Below are 20,699 nucleotides of genomic sequence, written 5' to 3'. Positions count from 1 at the left end.
AGGTGGTTGTCCAGGCGCACATTATTCGTACGGGTATACCGTGTACAAGTTGCGTAGCTGCTGAATGTTGGTTAGTTACATATACTTTACTTGCGTAACGTAAATCAAAGATATCGAGATTGCAACGCGGTCATATTGCGATACCATGCGGGTAAGATGTGTATATGTACGTACCTGTATCGGATATTGATTGACAATGAAAGTCTCTATGCTCTGTCGGAATTCAATTTCTTCAAGATTGACAGTAATCACGTGAAAATTATCGATAATTCTAGTTTCAAATTCACTCGCATGTTATAACTTCCTGTTTTACGTATAGCGTAAGGAACTTGAATGTTGGATGAACTGTTTCAGGCATGTCTCAAAAGGTAGACGATGCACGTGATGCGGAAAGCTGAAATTATGAACTTCAAGATGCGGGCGTAACCCAGGCTTCAAACGTCAGGTAAAAAGTGAAGTCCGAGATACGACAAATGCGAAAAAAGCTGCAGAAAATCATCGTTCAAGTCCGGAAATTTGAACCGTTGAAAATAGGAAGTAACGGATGTGACGGCAGAACAAAGAATTTAGAAAACGGGAGTGAAAAGGCATAACACGTATGGTAGAGGTAGAAGGTAAGCTTTGAGCTTGAAAATTGCTTAGCACAGGATACAAGGAAGCCAAACCGAACGAATGCAGATTTTAAGAATGTTGAGATAGAGTACGGAATACGGAAGTTACAATGACGAAAGAGACGCGTCGGCATCGAATATTGAGCAGATACGATATGAAACCAGAGGGTGAAGTACGAACTTGCGAGCTGCGAACAGATCGGAAAACAGAGGTAGGTGCGATGAAAGAAATTTTTATTTACGGTTACCGCTCGGTCCTTAACTATTTTCATTTTTTACCACAATCGAAAAATATAGTACTAGGTAGAAAACGAAAATTAGTTTTCTAGCTGTTACCGGAAAGTCTGGTATCCGTTAGGTACTAATCTTTATCATTACGATCACTGTTGCTATATTTTCTTGCAACTTTTGCAAAAATTTAATGCTTGTGCAACAATAAATCGATCTTAAAGCCTTACTTAACTAAAAAAAGTAGAGTAAACGTCAGAAAGTGATTTAGCGCTGCAATTACCGCAAAAGTATCGACAGTAGCGCAAAATGGTAACGCGTACCTCGTTTTTCCTACTTCCAACAATACTCAAACAGTTTTTTTTTAACGATACCCGTTTTACTCAATTTTTCTAGTTACCGTAACAAATGTAATTTTTCTCAGTGTGCGAGGTCGCAGGAACGAGGTCAATTTCGGAGTGCATCCCCAAACTGGTGGAAACAAAACTCGAATATCCGTCCTCCCGGAGGATGGTTTGGAAAGCACGCAGCGCCCGGTTCGCCCCGGCGTAACATCGCGTCGCCTCGAGTCTCTTGAGCGTTTGTCGAGTTGTACTTGTCAGGTCGCCCTGGAGAGCCGAGGTCCGAGGGGATCCGAGGGGGGCCGAGGAAGAGGTGGAGCCTGTCGGTTTCGGGTGGGGAACGCGGAGGCCGTCCAACCGACGCTGGCCGCCCCACTTTTCCTGGTTCTATTCCGCTCCGCGAGGGGCGCTGGCCGCCGTCGACGCCGCTCCATCTGGCCGTTCCCTCACTCCACAACGCGGCCCGGGCCGAGTGTGTTCGCCACAGCGCAGCGCGAGCCCCCGAATCCATCGTCACAGCACATGCGCGAGGCCAGTGCGCGAGATGCGTCAGTCAAAATCGACACCGAGGACCCCGATGCCCCGACGATTCTATATGTAATATAAAAAAAGATAAAGAGAACCCGGTTCCCCGACGCGCCGCGCGGTTTCCTCGTCGAGTGTCCCCCGCACGGGCTTCGATAATTCGACTCGCATCCCGAAACAAGTTTTAATACAGTGTTTTTTGCGTATCTCGACAGTGCGTGTGGTGTGTACAAAAGCAGTGTGCCGACGGACCGGGTCTTTGTATTGGAAACGGAACATCGGTATCTCGAGGGATCGGCAGCCATCGGCCGACAGTCTTTATTTTCTTTTTTTCTTCTACTCGAGAAAATATTCTCGCGTCGCCCGCAAGCTTCGGGGGTTCAAAGTTCGCTCTGACCGGTGTGGAACTGGAATTCTCTCGCAGGGCAGCTTGCGCGGCAGCTCGGCAAAGCCATTTTTCACGAGCTCCTTCGCAACTTGAGATAAAAGGAGGGAGAACAAACCTTCGAAACACTCCGGGCCCAAGATTCTCGCGAATCTTCGACACTCGGAAGAGCGCAACGAGCACGCGACAGGATATCGATCGACCCTCGATCATCCGACGAAATTCGGCTGTGTCCTGGTCGGGATTAAGTGATCGACAAATACGCAAGGTTTCTCAGCTCGGGTCAAACATCCGCGGTGAGTGTTCTCCACGGGACGGAATATGCCGAGGATGAAAACGGGGCCACCAAAGTGAGGCTGACAGTGATTCCCTGAACCGGAACGAAGAATCATCGGCACACGACCCGGTGCGGAAATCGTCGCGATCGTCAGTGCGGTTCGTTTCTAAGACAAATTTAAACTTGGTGAACGTTGCGAGGAGCCAATCTTGTTCGCGGAGCGGCTCAAGGACGCAGGGAACTCTTCCGAGTGTGCATCGAGTGCCGATCGAGCGATCGATAGATCCGGCGATCGTTGACCTCGGCCGGTAAATCGGCGCCCCCGCCCTCCCAAATACCGGCCACCTTTTATGCTCGGGTCAAAAGTGTCGCGCCCCCTTTCGAGGAGGTAGCGTCTTCGGGCGGGTTGGACGACGCTCGGCAGACGCCATCTCCGCGTCACCGGCGTCCCGGTCCCCCGGCCCCCTCCCACCTGCTTCTCGCCCTCAACCCCACGGCGGGAACCACCCCGCGACAGCAGCCACCCTGATGGGGGTGTATGAGGAGCGCGCCCCTCCCACCACCGGCATGCATTGGGTAAGTCCTGCTCCGTTGATTCTTCTCTGCTGTGGCAATTAATTAACAGACCGCCGGACCGAGAATCTGTGAGGAATTTCGGCTGTCGCCCGATTTGCTCTACGCGCCGGCGTTCCGCGTCCTCGTCTTCGGCTTCGAACTCTTGTTTACCTACACTCCTCGACGTCACCTTCCACCCCACCCGAGACCGCTTGTATCCTACCTCCATTAATCGGCTTACATTAAACATTTCCGGTCCCTTTACCGGATTACTTGTACGTCGTACGGTTCGTTCGCATTACGCCTGACCTTCTCATGCCGTCGGATCTCTTTGTCGCCTGTCGTCATCCGCAACTCAGTATTCTGCCCAACGGATTTTGCTAGAGCTTTAATTCTTGAGTTACTCATTGTTCTGCCGGGTGAGGATGAATGGGACTCGTAAGCAACGGGACAGAACCGAAGCGTATATATTATATATTCTAAGCTGTATCCATTCGCAGGATGCTGGCGAATGTTTATGCCTTCGATAATCGAGGGCGCAACGACACTGATCCTGTCACTTCACACTCTTAATTGCTCATCGGTCATGGAGAAAGCGACGAAATTAATATATGATTTCCGTCGTCAACCTTCACCGAGTCACCTGTCCTAAGCCCGTAATAACGTAACGATAAAATTTTGGATAGCGATGGCACGAGAGGCAAAAATTTAAGAGTACAAGAATTCTTGCAATACTTACACACTAGGTCATGTTTTAACTCGTCTGGTGTAAGAATTTTCGATAAATCAGCTCTTGCGGTACATAATGCATTATTACAGAGGCACGGTTGTAACGTTCATCTAAATTCAAAGCGTCAAGGAGGTTTAACCGATCGATCAAAAGGGTCTCCCGTCCCGCAGAACGTACGTCAGCAACCGCGACGGTCACACGGTCCTTTTCTTGGCCAACTCTTGTTTTCGAATTAATCTAAATTGCAAGGCGTTTATGTCCGAGTCTGGATGTGACTGAAATTAATTGGCAATAAATTGCGTCCGCCTCGCCGTCTCAGGCTAAAACGATCTCGAACAGGCCGAACGGGAAAACGCTGCTGCGGCAAAAGCGTGCGTCACACCATCGCATGGTTGGTGTCGTACGAATGCGTGGACAATTGGCAAGAATTTTGCCAAACCGTAACGATACGTTCGGCACGCCGAGAACTGGGGGAGAGGGGGGTAAAAAAAAGCAGGAACGCGGTCTATAATGCAATGCGCATCTCAAAACTGCACGCGAGTTTCTCATAGTTTCTTAACGTCAAGCTCGCGGCAATAAGGAGCGTTACCGCGGGCGGAGTCAGGCAAAGCTGGTCGTCGTAGTCGTCGTAGTTCGGTTAATGAGGAAAATTGCGACTCGGCGGTGGGTCGAGACGCGAGTTTTTCTCAGTTTTTTCACCGGCGTAAGAGTGGACGAAAGGCTGTCATCGCCCCGACAACTCGCTCCTGTCGCTGCAGCCCGTTGCCCACATACTTAGTAGGGTATGCCGCATAGTTGCCGGCGTGGCTATTATAGGTGCAACCCAGCGGGGATTCAAAAGGCTATACAACGACGACCACGCGACGAGGAAGGAGTCAGCCGTACGTCAACTGTCGCCACCACCTGCATCAAGATACATACGTACCGCGGTATAATGCAGAGTAGAAAGTCATATTTTCCTCATATATTTTCACCGATAACGGATCTACCGTGTCCAATGGCGTACCTTGCGCTCTTGCGGTGCGTGCGATACACGCCGCGGCCTACGTTTTGCGGAGTAACGAGGTGTTGCGCCACTTTTGGTACCGCCATATTTATTACGTACGATCTATCGAAAACGATGGGCTGCCTTGTCAAGGCTCCGAGCTACGAGGCCTCTACTACGAACGAGTCCTGGTTCGCACGTCCGATAACGAACTTGCGGATTTTACGTTACGCCTAATGCAACAAACAGTTGACTTGTAATGATCCGGCGAAGTAGCCGTCGCTCTCTTACGTAACAAAGTCCGCTGTGTTGCTGTTACATACATATGTACGTATGCGTACTATATCTGTATACACGCACGTGTGTAATAACGGTATACATATTGTAGTACACGCGAGAGAAACCACGTGCATATTATACCTACGTGATATTTCTTTATCGCGGACCACCGTATATATATAGGTATATACACACACATTTGTTTAGACGTTTACAATGTCGCTTGACACGATTGTTTCTTTTATTTCTGATTGTGAGCTTTTTTTTTCCTCATTTTTTAACGCAAATGGTAACTCGACATTTTTTTCCCTACCACATTTTGTTGTCGTTTTTCTTGTTTCTTTGGTCAGCTAGGCTTAATTCCTTGCAGAAATCTCTCCGAAACTCTTTTACCAAGGTTTGGACGCAATAATTTCTCATGACACGAACAGTATGGTACAGGTTACGAAATGAAATTTAAACACAAACGGAACAACTTTTTTACCGATCAATGCGAATATATGATCTGGCGAATATTACTTAAATTTTTCTTCATTAATTTTTTTTTTCAACGCGATATCCAAGTTCTATTTAATTATTTCTTACTCGTGATTTTCAATTAAGTTACGCCAGTCAATTGTGTTGACAATATTATATATCGGTAATTATTTACTGACTTTTTCCGTGGGAATAGTATAAAAAGTTTTGAACCAAGGAACAGACTGCAAATATGCTTAAATTTGACAGTTAGTTATTCGATGGACGTTCGGAGCTGAATAAGTAATTATTTCTCTGAAATAAAAAATTCGGGAGCTTATTGCTTCTGCCATTTTTTTTTATTTCTTGTTTGATATAAAACAAAGTTTAAGAAATATATTTGTGTGCATCCACCATCAAAGGATTAACAAAAGTGACCACATTTTCAGTTCTTTGAAAAAGTGGTTCGAATTAATTGTCGTCGAATGTATAGGTAGACAGAATAGGGAAAATGTCAACGGACCCACTTACGACCTTTCTATATCGCCGTATTACTTTTATCATTCCGAGCATCCTGCTGACGTAACGTAGCACGTTACATATAATTTGATATCAAAAGTCGTTCACTACAGTCGAGGAATGCGGTATCGCGTCTTCTACGACCATGTGCAGCGTGTGGTACACGGAGAGAAACATCTGAGAAAAATTACCCTGTTGTTACTGTAATCGTGATGTAAAAGACACCTAATGCAGTTCTTACCGTGCTGCATCAGAAAAATGCGTCGTCACATTTTAAATTTTGTGCTGCCGAAATACACAGTTTCTAAGCAAGGTAGTAATTTTTTTTATAAAAACCCATAATTTTTGTAACATGCATCAATAAAAACTGCATTAGGCGTCTTTTACATCACGATTAGTAACAGCAAGGTAATTTTTCAGTTGCAGCAGTACACACAGGCGTTCAAAAGCTCGGAATCGCAGATGCATTTTTGAGACTAAATTATGCAGTGTGACGGGGAACCGCCGTTAAAAAAAATATAATGTAGATTTTTCTCGCAGTCAAATCTACATCGATCGTGGTACACCTATCTAAGCATATTGTGACTCGTTATCGGATTTGTAAATCTTGTCACAATTGCCGTAGATTTAACTTAAAAAAAAAGTCCCGTCCGTATGGACAATATTTTTCTTTCCGTACGGCTGCGAGGGAGAGGAAAAAGAGCGAAAGAAAAAAGAAAAAGTTACACACTGGACAAAGCCGGGTTTCGGATATCGAATGAGTAAATACGGTACCTGCGTTATATTTGTAGCCGCTATATTATCCGAGGAAGTGTCGGAGGTGCACAACGGTTATAGGATATCGCATGTATATTTCCGAAAAGGTGCAACAGTAATTACCGGTAGTATTAGTGCCGCTCAATTAACTCCTCGAATTATTAGCATAATCATCTTCCCCGAGCCTCGGGACTACCGTGAGCCTGCGTTACGTACAATATCCTCTACGTTTGTGAGTAATATAAAAATCAGATGCGACACACGATACATCCCACACACAGCCTCTTATCTCCCCGTCAGTGCTATAAGAGAGGCTCGTTTGTCCGGCGTTCGGCGACGTCCGCGTCCTCGAGCAAGTTCCACATGCACGCGCGTGGTGTTCGTATATAAAATATTACTAATTGACGATGAAATCGTCAACGAAGAGCAGAGTACGTTCCTCCGGACAGCGCTGAATCTGGATCGGGAACTGTGATGTCGACGCGGCATATATTTGGTTTCGCTGCGAGGCTGCACTGCGCGCGGAATATCTTCGCTGAAACGCCGTCAAGTTGACGCCGTCGCGTCTGCTCGGGGCGCGCGGATCTCTTCGGTTATAAACAATCGGTCGGAGAAAGAGAAATAGAACGGGATAATAAAAGCGTCGCGAAGAGACCAAGACGAAGCATATCTGCGCTTAGCGAGGATGAGCGAGCTGGGAGAATAAATAGCGGCGAAGAACGCTCTCGCATCGTCGAATGAAAGAGAGAAGGAACGAGAATTATTACTGTTTTCACGAGATAAGAGTGGGAGACCACATCGCTCCAGCGTGTCTGGCGGCGATAATGGACCTCAAAACTATAACGTACAATTTATGTATCCACGCAGAGGCTGCCGATGCCGATGCCGCTGCTTTTGCCTCTTCTTAAATATACGACAAATTTGCGAAATATTACGATAGCCGCAGCAACGCCTTCGATGTCGCGGAATATTATTACTCACTTTGTACGATCGCTGAGCACCGACGTTTTATCTTCGGATCAATCGTCTTTCTTTTTTTTTTTTTTCATATTTTTTTGGATCAATTCTTATGCCACGTTATCAATTACGAACATGTCTTGTACGTTATACTCCAAGCGGTTTATTTTACAGCCGCGATTCCACGCGCAGTGATACGAAGTCTGCGGCATTTATCGGCAACACGAAACGCTCGTTTTTGGCACGTGTGGCGTTTGATATGACGGGGGAAAAAAAGGACAAGAAAAGAAGGAACTTTGTCTGGCGTAGATTACAGTTCTCGTGCGATTGAATTCTTACAATCCAATTGTCGCTACCGTGTTGAGAGGAAAATTCTAATGGCATCTGTGATGCATGCACGTGATTCTGTGTGCGTATAAAATAATGAAAAATGGAAATTCCAGACTTCCATGAGACTTCGAATGTTTGTTGATTTCTATGCCTACGCGATTTCTCCCTTATTCTTCACGATCGTCCTTTCGTTACGATATTGAAAACTGTTCAACTTGAATGCGCAAAAACTACAGAAAAAGGCTAAATATACTCGTGTGTTAAACCGTGCCACCGAGTATCTACGTGGCCTGTAATCAATGTCTAAAGTTTATAAAGGGGTCAAAGGTCCGACCGGTTATTTTGACGAGAGACTCGCTGCACGCGCACTAGTTTCGTGCTGAATGAATTGGAAGTCTGACCTCCGAAGACTAACCACCGAGGCCGCGCGATCTAAAAGAGAGCAGTAGAAACAGAATTAGAGGTGAAGTGGAGAGAAATCGCGAGAGGGCGCGAGCAGATGGATTTTGACGCGGGCAGATATGGGCTAGCTCGAACGAAGTTGTGGGTGCCATGGCAGAATTGCCACGTAATCGGAGTAATCTGGAGGTCGGGTCATGCATTGCGACCTCGAAGCAGTCTTTCTCGGAGCCAATAGCCAGAGAGGTCCGCTTGGGTTCCCAGATTTACGGATGAAACGCGGTTTCAAATTCGTCGCTATTTACGGTGATACGCATTAGGGTGATTCTTCTCTGGCTCGTGTCGTCACGTCTTCGCACCTACCCCGAAAAAGTAATATTGTTGTTTAGAAAAAAAGTGTCATCGCTGATAACGTGATAAATATTAGATTTACGAAAACTTTGTAAGAGATCTTTTTTGTACAGCGATAAATTTCTTACAGAATAGCTGGAGGATATATTTTTATAATATACAGTTTTAAAGTGATTAACAGTTTTTTTTGAAAAAATTTCAAACGCATGCATTTTTTCATATAAAATTCGACCGCTTGGTGGGGCGTGTTAGAGTTGGGGAAAAAACTGCGACCGCGAGTAAATTCCGACATGACCCAAATAAGAACCACCTTAAAATGTACGCCCATATCTACGCTTGACGTACAAAAATGCGGTTTTCCTGAATTTTCCTGTATTAGTGTTACGGACCTTCGTTTCGCCTTGTAACCACGGAGGCCGCTGCGGGTCGGGATGTTGCACTGTCCTTATCACTAAAATATGCGACCCTTGATAAAACATCGTGACGTTGGTCCGCGGGCGAAGTCTAAAAATAAGCTTGAATCATTCCCCGAAAACCCGGGTTGACGTGTGTCAGCTTCCACGAATCTCGTTCAGCCGATTGCATTGATTCTTGAATTAAGAAGATGGGCGAAAAAATATCTTGTCATTTTGCCATGTACAGCTTATATTAGGCAGCAAAATGGGAACGGGTTAACGAAATTTCTTAACGTGAGTAAAATTCTCCCAGAGAGTGAGAGAGAAAGGGGGGTAAAAAAGGGTCACCTCAAAGTCGCGCTTACGTTTCGTTTTGCCCATATACTAAGCTCTTTTATCGTTTATCGGCTTCCTTCTTTTGAGCTAACAATATCAGGAAAACGGAGAGAGAAAGAGAAAAGTAAAATCAACAGGAAATGAATATGCTATGCACGTTTCCGGATTAACATTTTGTAAACAGAAAAATAAGCCTGTGTGTAAAATGTAAAAATATACTTTCATTTCGATATCATTGAAATGTTATGCAACATAATCTATCGCGGTAAACCAGAAGAAAATAATCACTTTTGCGCTTATCTGACTTGGTTGGACTAATTATGAATCGCACGATATAATGGTGAATTAAAAAGATCGAATGACCTCGCTCAAGCAGGACACGTCATGCATCTCAAGCCAGTCAAACTCTCGCCGAACAACAGCATTCGTTTAATTCCTATTATTCCTCAGAGAAGCAACAGTCGGTTAATTATAGCTCTGAAAAATTTCCATTTCTATTTCCATCTGGGTCGAGTACTTATTTTAGTAATCTCTAGGTTTACTTTTTGACTGTTGAATTTTTAAATTTTGTCAAGAATAAAATGGAAACTGTACTGTGGCTTGGAATAGAAATTTTACATGATAATAATGGTAATTGAACACAAATTGATCGATTTAACCTCAAGTGATTACGACCTTGAAAATAATAGAAAAAAAATTACAACAAATCATTAGCATGTAATATTTTTTTTTAATATACGATTTTCTGTAACAGAACCGGCTTGAGGTGTAAAAGCAAAAAAAAATCTGTGTACAATAACATATACCATCGAAATCTCTAGAGCTTGTTCTAAACGAGCTACAGCAGACACGGTTGTCGATTTAAAAACTGCGATAAATAAGAATAAACCGAGTAAACCGCAATGGTCTAAGAAGCTAAGATACGCGCTGTCAAATTTCGTAAACCACGCGTATAATGCTGAATACGCGGCGACCAAACCCATGGAAATAATTTAGTGAATCGACGATGCCCGACAGAGTTTGTATTCACGACTCTGAACCGCTAGATTTCTTTCTCCTCTCGAGGTATCGTCACGGAGTCGTCGATCGGTTAGGTGAATAAATTCTGGGGCGCTCGGAGAGGGATTTCCACATCCACTCGGGGAACGACGGAAGGGATGGGACACAAGGATGGTTTCTGCGGGTGGTAGGAAAGTGTCGACGAGTTTATTGGCGGTCTTTGAACAGACCGGCCGGCGGAACGAACGCGATTAGTACGGGAGGACTCCGGAGTCTTAATACTGTGTAATAATATCGTTGATTTCACTTCTTCCACCAATGCCGGCCAGCCGTTGCTTGGCTGTACAGCCTTCGACAACCTTGCGGTCGGCGGTCGCCCGTATTTTACGCCACGCATTATCAAGTCGGCCGGTTAACTCGCCTCCGCACCTCGCTCTCGGCCTTCCCAACTCGCCTAACGGTAAATCGTGTCTACCTCTTCGTTTTAATTGCCCTACGAACGCTGTCAGCGGCGCCGCGGCGCTTTGGCCGCATCCGACGCCTTCCGTCGCGTCGCGATGCTCCATCCGATGTATACTCGCCGATCGACAATTCTCCCTGTAATATCGCAACGCGGACGAAACCCCGACCCTGAGATTTTTATTGCACGTCGTAGCTGTTGTTACTTTTTTTATTTTCCTCGTTCGGTCGAACATTACCAAAGGGATCGTAAAATCCAATCATGTATTCAAATTCGGATGGCGAATCGACTCGCCGGAGACCCGACTTGGCGTCTAGTTCGTCTACTACCCCAGTACCGATATATTCACAGCCGACCACGATTTCAGGCACCGCCGACTCTTCGTCTGAGCTAAGAATCAATGGTGACTAATTCGGGCCTCACCTAATAGCCACGTTTCGTTAGATGAACGAGAGATAGAGACAGAAAGAAAGGGAGAGAGGAAGAGGGTGAGGACATGAAACGAGACGAAAATTTAACGGCAAACTGCAGGTGAAATTCATCGGAATACAGGTATCGGATGGCTGCCGTACGGCCACGGTGACTTGGCAGAGTTTTCAGTTTCGCCAGACCTCGAAACACGGGCTTGCAACTATTCCGTTGAAACGCTCCGCTAGTTCTCGAGGTTTCTTAATCCCGCATCCCGCAGTATTTATTCGTCGATTACGAACGAAACGGAACAACGAGTAAAAAGAGGAAACCATTACAAGAGAATTTCGACCGTTCATTCATCTCTTCCTCTTTTGTCGAAGAGGTTAAAAGGATTCGCCCACTCTTTGAAACCGCGGGCGTCGTGTGAACAGGTGTAATTCGAAAGGCTGCGGTGTATGCCGAATTGTGAGTGGAACAGGAGTGAAATTCGGCTGACATGAGAGGGATCGCGTGAAGGCGAGCAGTTTGGTCCTAATTCACGCACCCTGCAGCCGACTAGAAAGCAGAGATAACGGCTATCGTCGACCGCGTGCCAACACCCGCCTACGCTAGACGTAGAAAACGCGAGAGACCTTCGCTTCCACCAGACGGCATCGCTGCTCGCGGTAGCGTTAAGTGGCGGCAACGGCAGCACACCACCACCAGTACCGAAACTCTGCACTCCTACACGTACAGAGTCGTTATCGCTGACCGCAGTCACCGACCAAGGAAGCCAATAGCGGTCACAAATACTATTCCCTCTCGGACCGATGCGAACACCCGCGAGGTCGACCAGATGAAACTCACTACCATGAGCTGGACCAGCCTCGCTGAGCTGCAAGTAATTTCCACATTTCAAAGATCGTGCTGAAACGGAATTTATTATCAAGCGCGGCCAGACCCTGCGGGACGGAGATTTGAACGTAGTATTAGTTAGGTCGGTTGTTCTCGGTACCGGAATCTCGTACTTTGATAAGAAAATTGGTGATAACTGAAATTGTGAATTTAAGTCAACCGCGCGGTATTATTTTTCATTTTCGTTCTTTTTTTTTTGTTGGATTTCCCCTCAATTTACAAAAAATACTTTCCGTTGTTCGGAATACGGTATAAATAAATTACGCTAATGGTTCGGATTGGATTACAGAATGGAGAATTGATTCTGAATTAGAAACTGGAACGCGTGTAATAGCAATTGAATTGTTTTTGCAGACAGAAATTGCTCGATCGGAAGCGAAATTTATACGAAGAGAAACAAATTGTCGTTACGTGGACCGCGATGGAAAAATCAATTTCCACCGGATGTTCTCCGAATCTCTGATAAAAGTAGTAGATTGTTTGTTCCACAAGTCTTGATGGAGTAATCGAAGGAAACGGACAATATAGCAGTTTAAAAGGACAAGATTTTATCGGTCATCGATATTCACATGTAGTCGTTCATCCGGAAAATTCTCTTCGGTTTGCGGTCATCTGTAGATATTATCACGAATAAAAAAAATCATTATAAGTCTTAGTCAATTTTCATCGTCTCCAACATCAATCGTTTACTCGCCGTCTATCGAATGAGCATTATGCATGGATACAGATTCCCCGATGTGACTGTACCTGTAACCGTATGACGATTACAAAAGTAAACTTGCCTTGCACAAGTCCTCGAGCTATGTATGCAACGGATTCGTAATATATGAATTACCGAATTACTGAACTGAAGTAATATATAAACAGGAACACTTGTCGTCATCGTATCATTCGCGTTGACTGCAAGAAACGTGTATAACATTTTTCGACAATGTCAAAACTGCAGATACCTAACCGTTAGTTACGATTACGCCCGACGCGACGGAAACGGTTCGTGTAACTTTCACGAATATTATATCTGTATAACGCAGACGTCTCCGAGTGACGCTTAAATTTGACTCTCTACCAGAGGTCTGGAACGGGCGCGAAGTGGGGAAGAAGACGCAAAGCTGAAAGCTGATGAATGAGGCGATGTTGTGACGCTTCGAGTCAATGGGTCCCTGCGATGAGTTTAAAGCGTGGAAGGACGTCGAGGCCCTTCACCCGGGGGCGAGTCGAAGAGGAAGAAGGTCCCCGAGGTGGGCAATGCGGTGGACGAGCATTGTTCACCGAGACAGGCGACGGTCTGGGCCCTCGGACAATACGGCCCTGTCAGGGCAGCCCAAACTGTTTGTCGAGTGTAATACCTTAATCATCGGAAAGCCACTCGAGGCCTCCGCCGATCGTTTAGTTCTCCGCTCGCCTGCGGGAACCGAGTTAGAGTTTCGAAATAGCTGGATAGAAAACCGAGGCGAGTCGAATCCTCGTTCCCGCGGTTAAGAAACCCTCGCAAAATGCGAGGGGAATCGGTTTTCCACCGCGTGTGTAATCTGCGAGCGAGCCTGCCTGCCTACCCACGGTAATTTATGTCCTCGACCGCGGACAGCGCTGACATTGAAACACGGCGGGCGCTCCGATTGGCCGAGCCGAGGGCCTTATAGGGCTCCGCACATGCGCGGGGACCGCGACATCCATCAGCGTCGTCTCCGTGGATCGGCAGCTCATCCAGGCGGTCGCTGTCACCTCGCCTGCTCACCGGGTTGCACAATGCCGACGAGACGACGGGGTTTTTCGTCGAGCGCTCGAATTTCGAGTGCCAATCGAGGAAGGAGATTATACGATTCCGACGGGACGCTGAGAAGGAAAGAGAGGCTGATGGGAGAGAGAGGAAAGAAGCGACACAGGAAGAGATCTGCAGCGGTCGCGCGCACTACGGAATTGCATTTGTCATGGCATATTTATGACGCGAAAAGACCGACCAGGCCGGCTTGTAAATTTCTACCCATTGCACCTTGCAGCGGTTCGTCGGCAAGAAAACCTGTATATAGCATATGTGGTAACCGTTCGATTCTCGAACATATTATGCGGTATAATTAACGGGTGTACCAACTTTCCGTAACTTGGGCGCTACCCATGCACTGTGCATTCGCCCTTATTCGTTGACCAGGGATTGCATGGTTCACGGTTTATATAATTTGCGTACTCTTCGCTCCGAAAATTAGAAGAAAATATCGAGATTCTTTGGGATCTGCGACAGATGGTTGAAAAATATACCAGATTAGATAACAACGTACGGTTACGCAATCGCAACGTGAACAGAACAGCGCAATGTACAAGTACCTACCTACCTTGATTCCAGTACACGTTTCGGTAATATCGCGAAAAAGTTTAGGAAGGCGCAAAAAAGCTTCAATCCTTATTATCAAACGGTCATCGCGCTTCACGCTCGCTGATTCGCGTTCTCATGAGCTAGCTGCTGAGGCAGGTAAGGAAGGCTGTTGCTGAGAATTGACGAAGAGTATCGTGTGAATTATACTACAGGAACTTTTTTCTAAGGATTTCGAATACTCTTCCGTCACAAACACTCGGATTTTGGACGGTTAATACTTCCGAACGTTTGTATTGCTTTTTTTTGAACAAGAATCCGGTATTCCACCTCTCATATAATGCTTATCTGGTCAAAATGTAAAAGTCTCGAAATCCTGCGCGATTGTAATCAAAAATTACGTAGTATCCGCAAGTTTGATTGTATTGACGATAAGCGAGAATAAAAAGTCGAAAGGCTGAAATAGTTATTCAGGAATTCAGAACGTAACATTTCTTTCCATACAGCGATCGTAATCATTATCGATTTGCAATAGGAGGTATTCCCCAATTACGAATAAAGAAGGGTCTTCGCTGTGCGGTCGTGCCTAACGAGACTAACGAAATAAATTCTCCACGGTGGGATGGTTGAAGAACGGTTAATCCAATCGTGGCTGGTAGCGCAATTCGAACGTATGAATTCGATTCGCTCATACGATAACTCGAGAGTTTCAGCGATTTGCAATGTTCTGATATTGATAAAGCAGGATAGAAATAAAGAAGGAGCATTTGAAGTTGAACATCAATTGCTTGCGAGACTGAATTCTTTGAAGAATCGCACTTCGCGCAATTTCGATATGCAACCGTCGATTCTCGCAAATCCTATAACGGTTATACCCCGTAATAGATATTGTGTCAAATTTGGCCGGTGTGGATATCTATAAATAAAACTTTCGGGATCAATTTGGAAACATAACATCAGACAGCGTTTAATCGTTACCAAATTTTAGTCTACGGAATTCCACCCCGAATCATTTTTGACGCTGACGATATACGTGTAGGTGCACTCTCTAAACGTGATTCAGTTATAAGTATACCACTGGAGGAAATCAGTGTATACGGACTGAAAATCAGTGGGATATCGGTGAAAAGTCACTGTAACGTCAGTGCATGTGCAATGTTTTTTCTTCCAGTGGTATACTTAAAACTGGGAATCGGTGAATTTTCACTGATTAAAATTTCGAGAGCATCGATCGAACTCCTCCACCGATCTAAATCGTATTCCCAATTGGTTTCAGCAGCCTCCAAGCTCCCAGGAGCGTGGCAGCGGCTTGGGTCTGGGGTGCCAAAGTGGGCCAGGAGGCGCCGTGGGGGGTCCCGCCTCCGTTGACCAGGCACGCGACCTCTCCCCCTGCCTTCCGGCGTCGATGGGCGACGCCGCGCGACCGACGACCCTACCCTGCAGCCCGCCGAGCGGCCATCACCACGGCTCGTCGCACCAGACGACGACGACCCCGACGACAACGACGACGTCCCTGCACCAGACGCACTGCGGGGCGAACAACAACTGCTACGACGGGACCTCCTACGAGCCTTCGAGGGAGTACGGATCCTCGCCGAGGGGCGAACGGACCCAGCAACCCTCGCCCGAGGCCTTCAGGATCAACGCGTACACCTCGTCGACGGGTCACGGACCCTGTCAGGAGTACCGGACAGCCTACGATCACCAGGGTAACGTCGCGATGCCGCCCCACGCCCTCCACCACCACCACCACCACCACCACCACCAGCATCACCTTCACCACCAGGCCTCCGAACACCTCAGGACGGTGCCCAAAATCGAACCCCCGCCGACGCCACCCTCTCACTCCGACGATGCTCCGGCGGTCATCTGCGCCGGGTGCGGACTCAGGATATCCGACAGGTTCTACCTGCAGGCTGTCGACCGGAGGTGGCACGCCGCTTGCCTTCAGTGCTCTCACTGTCGGCAGGGCCTCGACGGCGAAGTTACCTGCTTCAGTAAGGACGGGAATATATACTGCAAGAAAGATTATTACCGGTGAGTTACACCCGTCGGTTATTCACGTGTGCTTTCTTCTTTGCGGTTTATTTTTATAATGCGCTTTTCATGACATCGGCGAGACGTTCATTACCAAACTACCAAATTCTAACGGTAGGTATTCCATTTGTCGAAATCCAGAAAGACCGCCTCTTTAATGACGGAAAGTATCGAAAACAATCACGTTTATATGTGAGTTTGAATCACTAGTTACATGCTTGGGGATAACAGCAGCGTAGCATCCTATGGATCATTTCAATGTATGAGGAATAGAATGGTTTTAGAACGGAAGGATCGGTGCCCGGGCGCCTTGAAGGTGCAAACCTAACCGCATCTACTCCAATTATTTCGTACCTGAGGCATTGGCGCCTCGAAGTAGTTGAGAGAGAGAGAGAGAGAGAGAAAAGCGTTTATTAAAAAATGTTGAGAGGGCTTGCTTAGACCGCAAACATGGGAACCATCAACGCGACTAACGATGATGCGACTTTACGACGTTGCTTGTCGTAAATGCACCTGGAAAATTCCTCCAAGAAAGTCGGCTCGTAACCCGTTCATAAATGACGTGCGTAGAAATGAATTTTTCCAAAAATTTCCTCACCTGGATTTTCCTTTACCAAGCTAGGATTGTTGAAACAACTGGCTTCCGTTATGATTCTTGCTGTGTGAAACAACGTCATTTTCCAAGTGCAATTTTTTTCTCTGATTACACCAATATCGGTGGGTATAATACGCTTGCACGAGTAGATGCGCGTGTCTAGCTTGCAAAGTATCTAACATTGGCATAATCGCAAAATCTGGGCAATTCCGCGGCGTTTTATTAAGCCAAGGATGTTTATACGTACGTAGACTAGTATCGTGCGCTACGTAGTTGAACAAGTCATGTGACTAGCCTCGTCGCACGCATTGCATCGAGTAATTTTTCCAATCCTTGTGACCATTTGCAAATTCTCGAGACTGTATACGTAACCGCTATTAGATATTAAATAACAAATTCTACAACGTCGTTGCGTGTTGTTTGCCCATGTTCTTAGTTTACTTTTTCTTCATCAATGAGGTTACAACGCGACTGGAAGATAAAAATTACGGGAACTTCGCGGCAGGTCTCGTTAAACATTTTCATACACGTCCAGTTTTAGCTGAAAAATGTGAGAGAAAATTTCGAACTGGCGTACGTGACATGCCGAAGGGGTCCGTTACATCTTAATTACGTTCCCAGAACGAATTGTCAATATATGCAGGAAAGCCTGCATCCCCGCTAATGCTTCCAGGAGAAACGCAATTGTCTCGGACGGTTGCAATCGCCAATTACGGGCAAACGATTACGATTGGTATACATATGTATACTTATGCGTTTACCTATCCCCATATACAATTTATTTAAGGATCGGCATGCCTGCTTTACACCAGAGATTTAATCTGTCAGAGTATAAGGAATCGATCGCACCGCCGACACCGTATTTGCGGATCGCTTCGGATAATAATCTATTGCTCAATATCGTCGCGGCAAGATCACTTAAAATTACTCAGTATAGCGCCGCAATGCGGCGACGAGAGGTCCCAAGATGATCCTGCAGGTTCAATTAGAGCCGTAAAAGCTGAATGTTTCCCTACGGGTTGATTGCTCGTAGAGCATTATGGGACTTGCATTTTCTCCCGATTCGCTTCTTCTACTTAAAATTTTTCTTTTCTTTTTTTTTTTTTTTTTTATTCCCCCATTCATTTCACCCGTCCTGCCTCTCTTCGCGCACGCTTTCCACGCTTAGAATGTCGACGAAGGCGGCTCGCACTCTTACCGGCTCAATAAGCATTCTCTCACGTTCGTCGGCGGCATAGTAGTTTTCATTCCTAGAAACAATTGCGAGCGACAGGTAGGTATATAAGACTTTTACGCGGAAATCACTAGTCTTGCCTTATATCCATGCGGACCGTGACTCTCTCCGGCAACGCCTCGCGCAAATCCCTCCCGCGATTACAGCGAATTGATCATCCCTTCTTTTGCCTCGCCCTGCAGGTTCAACCCATGCATTTCTGAGTCGCTGCGACATCATCTTGCAGTTCCGCAACTCGATTATCTCCCTCTTCGCTCGGCATCGATGCCAGCTTTTTCAACTCGCCACTAACAATAAGCTCCACTTTTCGCCTGACTACAATGTCGATCCTCTCGTGCAGAATATAACGAGAGACGCTCGCCGCACGCGTGAAATCTTCTTCCGCACGTTCTGCAAGCTCTCACATCCGCCGTCAAGACACCGCGACGCGAAGTTACAAGGCTGAAGTCGTTTCGCGAGAACGACTCAAGTTATCTGAGTTTCGCATGCGGGATCGTCAACTTGGCGGATTGTCATTAGCAGAGACATTGCGTGCCTAGAACCAGCTGGTGAACGTCGAGTCTCTCTCTCTCTCTCTCGCTCTCTCGCTCTCTACGTGCATCCAGCCTCGACGCATCTTCAATGAGATTGCTACTTTACCCAAGGTAGGCATGTGTTGCACGCTGTATGCGAAGCGAGATTATCGCGATCGGTGTACTGCACCGCACGACATCAAATCACGGAAGAACTACCGGCCGCGATGATGAACCCACGGGGGGAAAATCGCATCGCGCCTGCGCTGTATTGTCGTTCCGATCTTTTCATAAGAGAAAATCCTTAATGCATCCTTCCTCGGACGTGGAGGGTCGCTAGCCTTGTATAAACGGGGTTCGCGTGACGCCTCTGATCGCCCCGGTGATTCCGTCGTAAAAATTGCTTGCGCGTAAAGAGATGGCTATATTTTCACAGCCGGGTACTTCCGGGATCATTTTATTCGGTACGTGATTCGACGACACTTCGACTTCACCTTTGCGTATCCGCATAGCGCCCGTTAACAAACCTCTGCAACGACCAATCCAACACGCAAAACCTGCACCGATTAATTCATCGTCTGTACGGACTCGTCTTTTTTTGCGCCCCGGGATATCACTCAGAAACATCGATCATTTCGGTATTTCGACTGTAATACATGCTGTACCAGCTCTAAGCTCAATTGCGAGATCGTTGAATTCGCCTTTTGCGAAAGGTGTGCGTTGCGTAACGAGCGTGAACGCCATTGCGCGTTTGCAAGCGTTGAAAGTAATAGAAAGAAGAGAGAGAGAGAGAAAAAAAACCATTATTGTTGACGGTTAGAATATATTTACCGGGCGATTATCAAGCGGGGCCTCATTTTCGATCCCATGGTGTATACCATTATACAGATTTCGTCAGTTTCGTGTTAGATGTGGCCTTTTAGAATATTCATCGTTCCACAAAAGCTCGGCATGAGCGTCCTCGTTCACTATATTATACGAGATGAACATACATGATGCAGAGCTACCGCGTAGGTATATCCGCCTTGTCTTCCGAGCAGGTGATAATTTCTTTGGCACACACGGGGGCTCGAATACCTTTGTCCAAAACCAATCGAACGCTTCTCTGAACCTCTCAGCTTCTTCTACCCGGTTACCACACCGCGCACTTCGTATGTAACGTACTTACCTCTTGCGTGCCGCGGGTCAATTACCGTACATGCGAAAGTGTCGAAAAGTATGATCGTGTTCCTCCTCTTTTTATTACTTATTTTTCCGCCCGCTGTCTGCGTTCCTTCATCTCACGCTCGTCACGTTCGACCGTTTATCTTGCAGACAAGTGAACTATAGGTAAGTTTCCCTGGGGTGGTGCTGACCTTTTTTACTTGTATTTTGTGTTTCTTTTCTTTTTTCCGCTTACTTCATTTTACACGCGGTGCATAAGTAATTGACGACCCGGACCCCCAGGAACGACTCGAATTGGGTTACAAGACTAATTGCAGGAAGTGCAAATTGAAAATCGAGTTACCGGCAGCCTACATGCGGTTCTTCCCATTATGCCGCCACGTTCCATCGTCCAAGCTTCGCGAATATGATATGTTTCGTACAACTGGCGGAGAATTGGAGAAAATTGTGTAATTGTGAGATATGTTATGCATATTGAGCATAGATAAAATCTTCAGAATACTTGACTTCTCATCCGCGTTACTTTTTTGCATAAATTTCAATCTGTTATTATGAAGTAAAATAATTTTCTAAATCTACTATGAAACGTCTAACCGTCAAAGTGACGCAAAATAAAGAAGATAGGTAGGCCTTTCACACCGCAAAAATGTATCCCGTAAAATCGTGAAACCAA

The 20,699-nt window shown here is 46.2% G+C and overlaps 1 protein-coding gene across 2 annotated transcripts in view; it reads left to right on the top strand.

The window, feature by feature from the left end:
* Positions 1-204: 204 nt before the first annotated feature.
* LOC124297680 (protein apterous-like) overlaps positions 205-20,699 on the top strand; it is a 35,300-nt gene continuing 14,805 nt past the window's right edge. The window contains exons 1-3 of one of the 2 annotated variants that reach the window (XM_046748952.1): positions 205-823; positions 1,264-2,943; positions 15,761-16,521. In XM_046748952.1, coding sequence (XP_046604908.1) covers positions 2,896-2,943; positions 15,761-16,521 — 809 coding nt within the window. In that variant the 5' untranslated portion in view covers positions 205-823; positions 1,264-2,895. The remainder of the gene's footprint in view (positions 824-1,263; positions 2,944-15,760; positions 16,522-20,699) is intronic. The other variant, XM_046748953.1, reaches the window with a different exon arrangement.

The sequence above is a fragment of the Neodiprion virginianus genome, chromosome 2 (genome assembly GCF_021901495.1).
Source record: "Neodiprion virginianus isolate iyNeoVirg1 chromosome 2, iyNeoVirg1.1, whole genome shotgun sequence".
Lineage (NCBI taxonomy): Eukaryota > Metazoa > Arthropoda > Insecta > Hymenoptera > Diprionidae > Neodiprion > Neodiprion virginianus.
Note: the sequence above shows the minus strand (reverse complement) of the source record. Positions and strands in the feature narration are given on the sequence as shown.